This window comes from Otolemur garnettii, unplaced genomic scaffold, assembly GCF_000181295.1.
Source record: "Otolemur garnettii isolate 467f Iridium unplaced genomic scaffold, OtoGar3 scaffold00097, whole genome shotgun sequence".
Classification (NCBI taxonomy): Eukaryota; Metazoa; Chordata; class Mammalia; order Primates; family Galagidae; genus Otolemur; species Otolemur garnettii.
Genome location: NW_003852492.1, coordinates 82,089 through 96,092, shown reverse-complemented (window position 1 = coordinate 96,092; position 14,004 = coordinate 82,089). Strand labels below are relative to the sequence as shown.

The 14,004-nt window shown below is 38.3% G+C and overlaps 2 protein-coding genes across 3 annotated transcripts; one reads left to right on the top strand and one right to left on the bottom strand.

Annotated features, from left to right (window-relative positions):
* Positions 1-1,758: 1,758 nt before the first annotated feature.
* HYLS1 (HYLS1, centriolar and ciliogenesis associated) lies at positions 1,759-14,004 on the bottom strand. 2 transcript variants are annotated; one of them, XM_023516780.1, is made up of 3 exons: positions 13,977-14,004; positions 5,510-5,639; positions 1,759-3,006 (listed from the first exon to the last, which is right to left on the bottom strand). In XM_023516780.1, the coding sequence occupies exons 2-3, from the start codon at positions 5,521-5,523 to the stop codon at positions 2,085-2,087; spliced, it is 936 nt and encodes a 311-aa protein (XP_023372548.1). In that variant the 5' UTR covers positions 5,524-5,639; positions 13,977-14,004; the 3' UTR covers positions 1,759-2,084. The 2 variants fall into 2 exon arrangements, with proteins under 2 accessions (XP_023372548.1, XP_023372549.1); XM_023516781.1 differs by lacking the exon at positions 13,977-14,004 and adding an exon at positions 11,205-11,241 and having other exon boundaries at positions 2,003-3,006.
* PUS3 (pseudouridylate synthase 3) lies at positions 5,975-9,158 on the top strand. Its single transcript, XM_012808966.2, has 3 exons — positions 5,975-6,413; positions 6,529-7,094; positions 8,382-9,158. Exons 1-3 carry the CDS (start codon positions 6,039-6,041, stop codon positions 8,881-8,883), a joined length of 1,443 nt encoding a protein of 480 aa, XP_012664420.1. The 5' UTR covers positions 5,975-6,038; the 3' UTR covers positions 8,884-9,158.

The following is a 14,004-nucleotide window of genomic DNA, read 5'->3' as shown; positions in this document are numbered from 1 at the left end:
CACGGACAAATGGGCGTACAGCTGGATGGTTATCCTCCTTTTACCTTCTTTCCCATACTTTAATCTTTCCAAGAAAGCGCCGGGGTATGGCAGTGAGACCTCGCTAAGACCGTGTCTTTATCTTTGGCGCTGGTCCTTCCTCGCGCTCCTGGCAGAAACTCTCAGCTGTAGGGGCACTTTTAGTCCAATTCTGTGTTAGGAGTGTAGGGGGCCCTGGGGTGGTGGTGAATCTGCCCTGCTCCCGTTAGAATTGATGCCGCATAAAGTAGTTAAACAGGAGAAGTTTTGAATCATTTTGGGATTGCTTTACAGCCCACTAATGCTATTTCCAGTAATACACGGATTCCTGATTTTTTTTTTAACTTCAAAAAAATGTATAAATGTTTAGTGATGGCTCTTTTAGCTTATAGTCTAAGCTTAGCGGACACATGAATTCCTTCTGTGGTCATTTTGGCGGTCTCCGCCAAGGAACTACGTTTGCTTGCAAACTACTGTACTTCACATTGAGGTTATGGTGTGCTGGAGAAAGCACTGTACTAAGTTTTGGGCTCAAGTCCTTTTTTGCCACAAATCTTTATGACCAGACACACTCTCTGTCCTTGTTTAGTGATTAAGGTTAATCACGTCAGAAAATTTTGATTTTGGTAATACTGGACTTTGAGATCCAAATAAAGGTAAATCAGTGAAGTGTTTTTTAGGTAAAATGTAAATTTGAGCTTCTTAAAAAATTTTGGTTACCTTTAATCCCACAACCCAGAGTTGGGTTTTGATATTCCTGTGTTGTGGGTGGGTACATGTCTCAGGCTGTGTAGTTCACAATGTATTTCACTTAATTTGCGTTTTTCCTTGTTTCCCAACATTCCCAGTGACTTTAATATTCTAATGTCTCTTTAAACTGTCCACTATTGGTGAACAGTTTGCAGTTCCTACTTTTTTGCAGTGATATATCCTACATATCTTAGTCACTGATTTTATCACTTTTACAGATAAATGCATAGCAGCAGAACTGGGGGAGTGAATTATAAAGCTTTAAATAATATAGAGAAAATATATATTTAGCAGATAGTAACGGTCAAGGTTGTTCATGCTTATGTTAAAAGTTTTCTGTGAACAAGCAAACTTTCTGTCACTCTTCTGTCCAATGTTAAAACTATTAACTTCTAGGCTTCATATGTTCCTCACTGGATTAGAAATATCAAGAACAGACACATTCCACTACAAGTTGAGCAGAAATAGTATGTGGATCTTTACCCAAACAGTCCAGATTCATTTTGGTACTTGTTTACATCCATCTGATTTCAAAGGTTAGTTTGAAATTCTGTTGTACAGTGGGACAGCCTATAAGTGACAGGCATAATTCTTAAGATACAGTCTCAGTGGTAAATTAGTAAAAGCCTAATACTCCAGAAGTAAAAAACTGAGAGACAGTATACTGTACATATTTTAACATCCGGAAACAAAACTTAGGATCCTATGTAAAATAGTGCTATTTGGGAGTTATTTATTAAAAAAGAATTTTACATAGAATTTTACCTAAATTTGCTATATTCTTTTAGTAATGGGGGATATCTATGCCACTACCTCTCTCCCATTCATTAGGACTGTGTGTAAAAGATAGGATTTTGTTCCTTTCAGCTAATTGTGTAGGTAGTGAGAATAAGATAGGCAATGTAATTGGAAGCAGAATCCTAGCCCAGGTTTGAGATCATCTTACTTAGGGAAGTATTTAAAAAGATTAAACTCATGAATGTTGAAAAGTCTTTAATTGATAACCTAAATGCCCATAACTTTAAAAACACATTAAAACACAGCAACTCATATTGGCCAAAGATAAATATGTTATAGAATAGAAATGGAGCTTATTAATTTGGCAAAACAGAAAGACTACTCATCTTTCTCTGGCATGATTTCTCTCACAATTGCTCAATTTGAGTAGTTAATTTGGGAGTAAAGTAGTATCTGATGTTGATGTGCTACATAGCTCAAGAAGACCAGTATGGGCTTGTCAAGTCAGTTTTTTTCTATTAAAAGGGAGAGAGGAAAAGAACTAGGTTATCCCAAACAGTTCTGTAAAAGGGGGGAGGTTAAGAAGGTGAAAGAGGGAAGGGAAGTTTGCTGGGCATGACACCATTTGCAAGGTCACAGCGAATATCCCAGCGGAGTGCAGATCTTTTCTTCTCAGTTGGTACTAGGTAATTGTTTGGAACATACATGTGCTGAGGTTTGGATTGGGGTTCTGGTCGACAAAGCATCTGCTCTCGGACACCCCAGCGTAGTTCTTTTCTATGATCTTCACCAGGTAACCGCATTGAGTCCCAGTCCCGTTTATACTCAAAGTATCGGGCTACCCGGTCTACCTTACCACGGTTACGGCTTAACTGGTCCAGCCTTGGGAGAATAAAGGACTTGGGTCTGCTGGCAACAATTAGGTCTTGTTCATAAGCTGGAGGGCCCATTCCTTCTCTTCGTAAATAGCAAATGAGCTGATCTTGAGAAATTCCTTGGTTTTCATGTGGTAGATTAAATTTTTGTGTACTATCAGCTGTGGATTCCTTGTCTTCTTGGACCTGCAGATTCATCAGCCTCTGTCTTAAGTCCCAGAGATCTGGATCACTTTCTGTACCAGATTCTGATTCACTGATAATGGACTCATCTGTCACCAACACTTCCCCACCTGGCTTTCTACGCAGCACCTTTCTCTTCATCACTGGCTTTCGGAGTCTTTGGGATGTCTCTGAGACTATTTCTGAAGTAACATTAGTTTTTATGTGTGGGTACTGCAGTTGCACAGGAAGAGCAGGTCGCTTCCCTGGGGTTACTGAAGCTTTACTGTAGGGATCATATTGGATAGACTGGGCTTCTCTCCTGACATCTCCCTCACCCTGCCCTGCACAGATACGGGTAAAAGCTGTAGCAGCTGCCAACATTCGTTCTTCTGGATCCATATTGGCCCATTTTTGTCTGTCAGGTCCCATGAGTTCCTCCATTGCTTCCCCGTATGACCTTCTGCAATAGAGAACATTGGTCAGTTTTCTTACAGTAAATTCCCAGCTCATAAATGACTCATTCCCTTGTCTCCATTTTATAGCAGTGAAATCTATAAGAGTGATTTAATCTAAAAAACCATCACAAAAGCAGTATTGTGCTCTCATACATACGCATATATATCATGTACATATGAGGCCAGACAATTAAGTTTGAAAACTTATCCTAGAAAGAGTGCTACACACATCATTGCTGAATATCACCATGGTTACCTTCACAGTACTCCCCTTGGGAAGCTGTGCCCTAATGCCAGTGCCTAGTCCACTTTTCCAAGCAATTTTGGGACTCTTTCTGGAATGGCCACCAGAGTTGTGGTCATACAAGGTCTAATAATTAAGTTTATGAATTCACCAGATAGGCAAGGGGAGTACTTCAGAGGTGACTGTAGTGATATTCAGCACTAAGGTACGTAGCACTTTTTCTAGGATGAGTTCGCAAACATAACTGTCTGACCTTCCATATACATTTATACTCCCTATGCATAAGTATTTTCAACACCTTTTCCATTGTCAAGATAAATCTGTTCATTCTGAACCACGTCACTAAAATAATTAAGTACCCAAATCAACTAGCAAAATACCCAGTGCTAGTTTCTCAACTTGATCTAAGAGGTAGGACCTATTGCTCACTATTTCCTGTGTCTCCATTTTTGTTTTTAAACTAAGAAATAAATGCACTTGATAATTTTAAGCCCTTCCTACAAAATTTCATTCTCAAAGGCAGTTTCTTTTCATTTTTTTATGAGACAGAGTCTCACTTTCTTGCCCCCCCCCAATAAAGTGCTGTACTGTCAAAGCTCACAGCAACATCACACTTTTGGGCTCAAGGGATCCTCTTACCTCAGGTTCCCAAGTAGCTGGAACTACAGGTGCCTGCTACAACTCCCAGTTATTATTATTATTTTTAGAGACAGGTGTCTCATTCTTGCTTAGGCTGATCTTGAACTTGTAAGCTCAAGCAATCTACCCACCTTGGCCTCTCGGAGTGTTAGGAATGAATCACAACACCGGCCTCAAAGGCAGTTTCTTATGATTTCTCCAGAAGTTTTTCATATTCATGTGTACATTTGTTTTTTTATATCATAAAGGAGCATAGAACACAACTCTTCTGAACATTAAAGATAACCTTGTTGATCTAGCTATATCAGCATGCGTACACTTAGTTCATAAATATTCCATAAAATTCCAATGTGTAAATATACCATAATTTATTCAGTCAATCCCTTGTTGATGTGATTTAGGTTTAGTCTTTTGTTGTTAAAAACAATGAATTAAATACTTGTGTAAGCATTTGTGTAGGTTAAATTTAAAGGGTAGGTCAAAAGGTATGTGTGGGCTGGGCACCCATAGCTCAGTGGTTAGGGCGCCAGCCACAGGTGCCTGGGTATGGCGGGTTTGAACCCAGCCCAGGCCTGCTAAATAAACAACAACAACAAAAATAGCTGGGCATTGTAGCAGGTGCCTTTAGTCCCAGATACTAGGGAGGCTGAGGCAAAAGAATCACTTGAGCCCAAGATTTTGAGGTTGCTGTGAGCTGCGATGACACAGCATTCTACTGAGGGTGACAAAGTGAGACTCTATCTCTATTAAAAACAAAACAAAAAGGTATGTGTGTATTCAATTTTGACAGCTGTTGATAAAATGCTTACCTAAAAAACAGCTGTACTAACAGTGTATCTCTTCTCCAGAGTGGGGTACCATCAGACTTCTTAGTCTTTGCATTAAAAATAGTTCTCAGATATATTTGCACTTATTTAAATTGAGTGAAATTGAACATCTGAAAAACTTATTTATAAACTTTATTTTCTGTTTGCAATGCTTGGTCTTTGCCCGTTTACCTCTCAGGTTATTAGGCTTTTTCTTACTGATCTTTTCATTAAAACTGATTTACATATTCATGCAATACTTATATATTAAAGAATTTAGCCCTTTACCATCATTCACTTTTCATCCCAGTTTGTCCATCCCCCCTTCTTTTTTTTGCTGGCAGAAATTTTTATTTTTAGGTAACTACGTTTTTTTGTGTTCTGTAGTTTCTGGATTTCTAGAGTGTTTTAATTAGAAATGCCATTTGCACTAATGATTTAAGAAGAAAAGTTACTCCGCGTTTTTTTCTAGTACTTTTATAGTTTCATTTTTTACATTTAAACTTTTGATCTGCCTATCACAGATACAGAAACTCAAAGGGCCAAAATGGAATGAGCTACCTAGACTTATAGCTTACCCTTAGAACAGATGGGGAGATGGTCTTCTATAAAGAAACTGTCAGTCATAGATAGTCTAGGACTGTCCCAATTTTAAGGATGTAAGGACAGTTGTCCCCAAGATTACTGAAATTTACCAGGAATTTCAACAATGACATCTAAATTACAACAGATTAACTCTTGTAACCGTTAGAGGTACAGAAATCTTTTATTGGATAATAAATTATGTTTGGCTTTTAAAAAGTCAGTGGTACTTATTACCTTTTTTCTGCCATCAAAACTGCTTAAAGTTTGAAAATATTTTGTCTCCAGGTTTTGCTTCCAATGTGAAATACAGTCTTGGACAAACTTCTTCAATAGGCTAGCTTCTATTACACCACCTTTAAGACAACTGAATAATGGGTGATAGAACATATGAACTAGTTATTTGATCTGAAATAATGGAAAACGATGGAAACTCAGAGTAGACATAAGTAGCCCATAATTTCACAATTACAAAAATAGGAAAAATAGGAGAAATCAAAAGGAAATATTTTAGGGAAAAAAATATCAATAATATAAGTCTTTACTCATGTTAATGAAGAACAGACAAATCTATAGACACTTCCCCCAATTTTGATACTTCAACCCATAAATTATTAAGCTAATGTTTATATTCCATGGATAAACAAAAGTATTAATATATTCATTGGGCATTAAATTAAATCTTGTATTGAAACTGTTGTATCCTTTTGCTCTCTTTTTCAGTTAGGGTGGACCTATATGATTCCTTTATTCCTGTGGTCGTATCATGGCTGAAAATGACAGAGACAGAAACCAAACTGAGAAACTCCTAAAAAGAGTACGAGAACTGGAGCAGGAAGTACAAAGACTTAGAAAGGAACGGGCCAACAACAAGGACTCAGATATTAGGGAAAACCCATCAGGAAGTGGGAAAGCTAAGCGTGCGTTTGATTTTAGTGCTCATGGTCGGAGACATATAGCCCTAAAAATGGCCTATCTTGGCTGGGGATACCAGGGCTTTGCTAGTCAGGAAAATACAAATAATACCATTGAAGAGAAACTATTTGAGGCTCTAACCAAGACTCGACTAGTAGAAAGCAGACAGACATCCAACTATCACCGATGTGGGCGAACAGACAAAGGAGTTAGTGCCTTTGGACAGGTAAGTGCCAGTACACTGTTTCTCAAAGCAAGCAATACCAAGATATTCTAGGTATACATTGAGTATTGAGATTATTTGTATCTCTGTAACACAGTATCTTTCTCTAACTCCACAGGTGATTTCTCTTGACCTCCGTTCTCAGTTTCCAAGGGACAGGGATTCAGAGGATTTTAATTTAAAAGATGAAGCCAGCAGTGCTGCAAAAGAGATCCGTTATACCCACATTCTCAACCGAGTACTCCCTCCAGACATCCGTATACTTGCCTGGGCCCCTGTAGAACCTAGCTTCAGCGCGAGGTTTAGCTGTCTTGAGCGGACTTACCGCTATTTTTTCCCTCATGCTGATTTAGATATTGAAACCATGAACTATGCAGCACAGAAGTATGTTGGCACCCATGATTTTAGAAACTTTTGTAAAATGGATGTAGCTAACGGAGTGATTAACTTTCAGAGGACTATTCTATCTGCTCAAGTACAGCTAGTGGGCCAAAGCCTAAGTGAGGAAAGATGGCAAGAACCTTTTCAGTTATGTCAATTTGAAGTGATTGGCCAGGCATTCCTTTACCATCAAGTCCGCTGTATGATGGCTATCCTCTTTCTGATTGGCCAAGGGATGGAGAAGCCAGAGATTATTGATGAGCTGCTTAACATAGAGAAAAATCCCCAGAAACCTCAATATAGGTAAGTTAAGAAACAAAATAGCAATTTTCGTCTTCCCCATGGTTGTCTAACCTAAGTCACTCATTCTGCCTTCATAAAGCTTTATTTATTTATGTATTTATTTATTTAGAGACAGTCTCACTTTGTCACCCTTGCATGGTGTCATAGCTCACAGCAACCTCAAACTCTTGGGCTCAAGTGATCCTTTTTCCTCAGCCTCCCAAGTAGCTGGACTATAGGTGCCCACTACAACACCCAGCTATTAGAGATGGAGTCTCACTCTTGCTCAGTCTGTTCTTGAACTCCTGAGCTCAAAGGATCCACCTGCCTCAGTCTCCCAGAGTACTAAGATTACAGGCATTTCATAAAGCTTTTAATCTAACTTGTACAATGTTATGAAGGAAGACGTTATTACTTCTAATTATCTTTGGTTCTAGGAAGCAGGTGTTTGACCTGGCTTTAAGTTCTGGTAAAATTAAAAAGCAAACAATCATATTAAATCTTGCTTATTTTGTATTACTGAGTAGTCACACTGCTGTACTTTTGAATCTTTCATAATCTCCAGTTTCTGAAATGGTAGGAAAGGCAAAAGAGTCAAGATTTTTGTTTTGAGAACAGGCTGAAGTCAGATACCAGCAATTCATTCCTAAGGTATGAAATATATTTTTTACTCATACTATACAAAATTGAAATGCCATTAACAAATTTCATCAGTGGTATGATAAAGCCATGTCAACTTATTTAAAGGTTTATTAAAACCTGCTACCATTGATATACATATAATACAGATCATGTCTAATATAAATCAAGTTAATTCATATTGCATCTTAAAAAATTATGTCCAAGTTGTTCAAGGTTAGGGATAGTGTATTTTCTTAGCTATTGGATATTCAATATTTACCTTAATGCCCCCCTCCTGCCTATTCCCCTTAACCCAACTAACCCTCAGTTTAAGAATTGTTGGATCACCAGGCACAATGGCTCAGGCCTATAATCCTAGCACTCTGGGAGCCAGAGGTGGGTGGATCACTTGGCTCAGGAGTTTGAGACCAGCCTGAGCAAAAGCAAGACCCTGTATCTACTAAAAATAGAAAACTTAGCTGAGCATTGTGGCGGGTGCCCAGCTACTAAGGCAAGAGGATCTCTTGAGCCCAAGAGTTTGAGGTCACTGTGGGATATGATGCCACAGCACTCTACCCAACATGACAGAGTAAGACTGTCTCAAAAAAATAAAATAGTTCAGAAAAAAAGAATTGTTGGATGGCTATGTGTATTCTTATACTTTGTTTCTTCTCCTTCCTTCCCTAGTATGGCTATAGAATTCCCTCTAGTCTTATATGACTGTAAGTTTGAAAATATCAAGTGGATTTATGACCGGGAGGTTCAGGAGTTCAATGTTACCCACCTGCAACAACTATGGGCTAATCACGCTGTCAAAACTCACGTGTTGTATAGTATGCTACAAGGTCTGGATTCAGTTACAGTGCCCTGTGGAACAGGGCCAAAGATGGATGGAATGAAAGAATGGAGAAATGTTCAGCCCTCTATAATGAAGCAGACCAGTGCTTTTGTGGAAGGAGTGAAAATGCGCACATATAAGCCCCTTATGGATCGTCCTAAATGCCAAGGATTGGAATCTCGGATCCAGCATTTTGTACGTAGAGGACGCATTGAGCACCCCCATTTACTCCATGAGGAAGAAATAAAAGCCAGAAGGGAGTCTAATGACACACCGGAGGAAGAGAATACTATGCTGGAGACACCATCAAAAAGGGTCTGTGTTGATACAGAAATGAAAAGCAGCATTTAATAGGAACCAACAACCAACTAGTGGTTGATGGGTAGAAAAGAAATTAAAAAAAGAAAATTCACTATGAGAAATACTAGAAATTCAGATGATCCACACCCTTTTAAGAAAAGATTTTAAGGCCCTATTAAGGAAGTTTTTGCTTTAACAAGAAAAATCTTTGTCTAAAAGGATTAAGAGATGAAAGAAGCAAAACAACTATAAAATGGAAATGTACTTATGTACTCCTGGAAACTTGTGCCTTGTATTCAAATTCATCAAAGCATAATACTGCAAGTGTTTAATTTGTTGTGCAGTTCTTTTTTAAGGCAAATGAAGTATTCATTACTCATCTGAATTCTTATAACGACCTTTGCCTGAGTGTCTTATTTTATAAGTATTTAAAAATATCAAATTCAATCAATTAAAGATTGGAAAAATCGATTTAGGGGCAGGCATGATGCTAAGTTGAAGTCACCTAACCAAATAAGGCACACCACCTTTTCCTATGAAGCATGTAAACCTAGTGCAGAGGTTGATAAATGTTTTCTGTAAAGGACTAAAGAGTAAATATTTTAGGCTCTGTGAATCACAATTTTTTGTCTCATATTCCTTTAAAAAATCCTTTGTAGGCCACAGTGTTTGCTTAACCCTGGTAATAGTGGGTTAAGGAGAGTTTTTATAAAGAGGAGATATTCAAGCTAAACATTGCAGAACAAGTGGGAGCCAGGTTAAAGTGAGGTTTGAGAACTAGAGCTGTGAGTCTAATGCAGAAGGTGCAATTTGTGTAAATGGCTAGAGATTATAGCATATGCATTCAGGCAACTGTAAATTATTTTAGTATGGCTTGAGAGGGAAAAGATCATAGTTCTACAAATTAAACAAGGGTCAGTCACATTGTAAGACCACATTGTAAGGCCTTGGAGACCTTCCTTAAAAAGCTTAGATTTTATCTTGTGTGGCCACTGAAAAAACCTTATAGAATTGTGTAGCAAAAATATTGTTTTGTGTATATTGTGGACAGGAAGAGGGTAAGACTGAAGGTAAAGGGACCAATTAGGAGGCTGCTGGAATAATGAAGACAATAGATGACAATGGCCTAGAATAGATTTGTAGTAAGAGGAAATGGAGAGAAATACATGAATTTCAAATAAAGGAGGCAGAACAACAGGACTCTGCATAAGTGAATGTGGGATTCCCAAGTAGAGAGGCTTTCAGACCTGAGCAAATGAGTGGCACGCATTACTAAACACTGAGACAGGAAAATGAGGTAGGATTTTGCTTGTACTCAAAACAAAGTTGATAAGTAAGCCTCAAAATATTACTCACGAACACCAATATTTATTCAAAAGACCTCAAAGTTCTCTTAAATACATTATCTTTTATAACAATAAACAATAATAAACATCAAAGCAAATGAACTCAAAACTTTTCATTACTGGAGAGTGTTACCCACATTTATAATTCTGCCATAAGTTTAAGAGGTCCAAAGTTCTATCTACCAACCAACAATTAATTTCTACCTATGTTCAAGATTCCAGATATACAAATATGGTTTCTATCCTAAAGCTCATAGTTGAAATATAACTGCACATAAGACAATTAGAAACAATACAAATATATAAATAGTAAACTGATGCTGTCTAAGTGCTATAGAAGCTCAATAGGGGGTAGACCACAAATAAGACTTCCTTGAATGAGTTCCAGGTTTATAAAGCAAAATAGCATTCAAAAAGTTAGGTGACTTTGTGCTATATTTGAAGAGAAAGGAGGCATATTACAATAGATTTTATTTTCTGAGACACAGTCTCACTTTGTAGCCCTTGTCACCCTTGAGTACTGCAGTGTCATAGCTTACAGCAACCTCTAACTCTTGGACTCAAGCAATTCTCTTGCCTCAGCCTCTGGAGTAGCTGGAACTACAGGCACCCGCCACAGTGCCTGGCTATTTTTAGAGTTGGGGTCCCGCTCTGGCTCAGGCTGGTCTTGAACCAGTGAGCTCAGGCAATCCATCCTCCTCGGCCTCCAAGAGTACTGGGATTACAGGCGTGTGAACCACCAAGGCCAGCCATTATAATAACTTTTAGATTCAGAAAATATCCCCATTTTAGAGATGGGGAAATACTGGTACAAAATAACTTAGGATATATTCAAAACAGTCAACTGATTATCCGGGTCTTTAGGACTCTAAATCACTTTTACTGCTTTTTGGGACCTGATCTACCAAACACTTTAGAATACCCTGAGTTTTCTTAAAATATGATTGCTTTGTCCTGTAATTTTGATATAAAGATACTCTACTTAAATATGTAAGTATAAACCAAAGTTTTTTTTTAATTTCTTACCTTATTTCAATGTACTTTGATTGGCATTAGTATTAAGAATTTTTAAAAAATCTAGAAAAGAACAGTTTGAGAAGTCATTCCACATTTAAAAAAACACATCAATGTAAAGCAGTGATATGTGAACAAAAAGCACTAAGAGCCATAAGAGATTCTGTAGACTTTATTATTAAAGTTTATATTTTACTATTTGCAAACATCATCTTAATGTGTTCAGGAAAAAAATGTGAGTGTGACATAATTTAAATGCAAAGGAAATAATACATTAATTAATAATGCATAAAGAGGATTAATGTATTGATCCTCTTAAAGAGGATCTTGGTCTTAGAACTTAAGTAAAATCCTTTCAAGATTGATTAGCATATATTATCAAATCTAGACAAGGATTTAGTGACCATATTTTTGGTAGTTCCTCTAGAAAAGTCCAAATAGTCATCATAGGTGGAATAATAAGCCTGTAAAATTGCTATCTGAGGTAGTCACACGGTAAGGGACTAAATAAATGTTAGAATAAAGTAAAATATGGCTTAGATATTACTTTCTCCATTTTAAAAATGGAATTATTTCAATTATTTCAATGGTGAATTAAGATGAGATTATGCATATACATAAAAATTAAATCATGATTTGTGGGATTCTATCTGGGATAGCAGGATTTTTGGCACTAAAGCCAAATCAGATTTTAATTATTATTATTTTTTTTTTGGTAGAGACAGAATCTCACTTTATCGCCCTTGGTAGAGTGCTGTGGCCTCACACAGCTCACAGCAACCTCCAACTCCTGGGCTTAGGCGATTCTCCTGCCTCAGCCTCCCAATCAGATTTTTTTATGGCATGTGTGCTATGCTATACAATAACTGATGTTACTATTTCCTCTGCATTCAAATTATGTCACACTCCCATTTCTTTCCTTGAATATGTATAGATGATGTTTGCAAATAGTAAAATACAAACTTTAATAAAGTCTAAAGGCAAATGTCAGTTCTTATCGAAAGACTTGACAATCCATTTTCTTTACTTAGAGGAAAACTTTCACATAGAAGTTAAACAAGTTGTCATTTTGTGGATAAATACAGACAATATTTGCTAACATACCTAATGATATATTCTCTTCAAAAATCTTAAGTAAACTAGTTGAAATGGAAAGGATTTTGAGGGTGGAAGGGAGGGGATTTTCACTTAACCACTACAGACAGGCTGATAGAGTTACAACAAATTTCTCCACCTCTGAAGAGGTAAATAGGCATCTTCTTAAAAGAATGGCAGTATTAAAACAAAACAGAGCAGCCTACCATGAAGGCAAATACCACCATAACTGAGTTCAAAAAGATGATAAAGTGGGAGAAATACCTGTAAGAGGTTTTAAAATCACTAATTCAAATTCCTCTAAGAAAGCTATTAAAAGGTCCACACATCAATAAAATAACAAGGAATAACAGATGATTTACCAAAGAAACAGTAACTAATAAACATTTAATCTCAATAATGCAAATAGAAATATCAAGCTATTTTTTTCAGATTGGTAAGATTTTTCAGTAGCCAGTGGTGGTGAGAGTGTGAAGAGATAAATACCCTTACACTGTGTGTTGGTAATCAACTTTTCCAGAGGGCAATCTGGCATCATGGATCAGAATTTAAATTGCGGGTGGCACCTGTGGCTCAAGGAGTAGGGCGCCGGCCCCATATACTGGAGGTGATGGGTTCGAACCCAGCCCCAGCTAAAAAAGAAAAAAAAATTTTTAATTGTGCCATAATTTCTAAATAACTATCCACCACTTGGAATTTATTCTAAGGGGTTAATCTGGACAAGAATGCAGACATGTATACGTACAAGTGACCATTACCACACTGTTTTGATCATGAAATTAGAAACATACACATCAGTAGAGAAATGGCTAAATAACATGTGGTGCAGCAAGAATGTCCGTGCACCCATTAGAAATGGCAATGCACACCTGCACTGACACAGAATGTGTTCCCAATGGGTCACCGGCTGCATAAGATAAGCTGCTTTTTAAATGTCATACTTCTTCACATACTTTATTATATTCCCCAAATACAACTAGGTGAAATATATTTTATAAGAATAACTATGTAAATATAACGTATATATTCCTAATGAATGTACCTGAAGTAAACCCAAACGTGAACAGAGTTTTGTTTGATAGTTCCGTGGCTGACAGAATTAAGAGTTTTCCTTTGTCTTTTATACATAATAACGCTTGGATTTCCAGGAACACGTCCGTTATATAGCCGGCGTTCCCGTCCATCTGTCTCTTGGCCTCCAGAGCCGGTTACCGCCCACTCGGAGTGTGACGGTTGTTCATATCTTCACACTCGCAGCAGCACTGAACACTGAAAAATCTTAACACTCCACAAGGCTATCTTAATTTTATCTGCATAATTTTCATAACAAAAAGACTTGTTTTTCACGTGGGGTAGGCGAACACTTCGCACATCTGCACTCGCAGTGCACAGGAGCACAGCCCGCGGAGAAGACCCTCCCTCCGCACAGGCACAGACTCTGCCGTCCCCGGCCCGCACCCCCGCGGAGCCCACCGCAGCAGCGCCGCCCTAGGTGCTGCGGCCACGCCCCATGCCCGCAGCTAGTCCGCTGGAGGAAACGCGCCGCTCGGCCCCGTCCCTGACAGGCAGCCAGGGAGGTACACTGCCACTCCGTGCTGCTCCTGAGGCGGAAAAGGAGCAGGGGCTCCCGCAGCAGCGGGTGAGCACCCGCAGGGTCAGCGCCCTGCCGCCCCGGCCCGTCCAGCTCACCTGCAGCTCAAGGTCCGCCCGCCCGCCG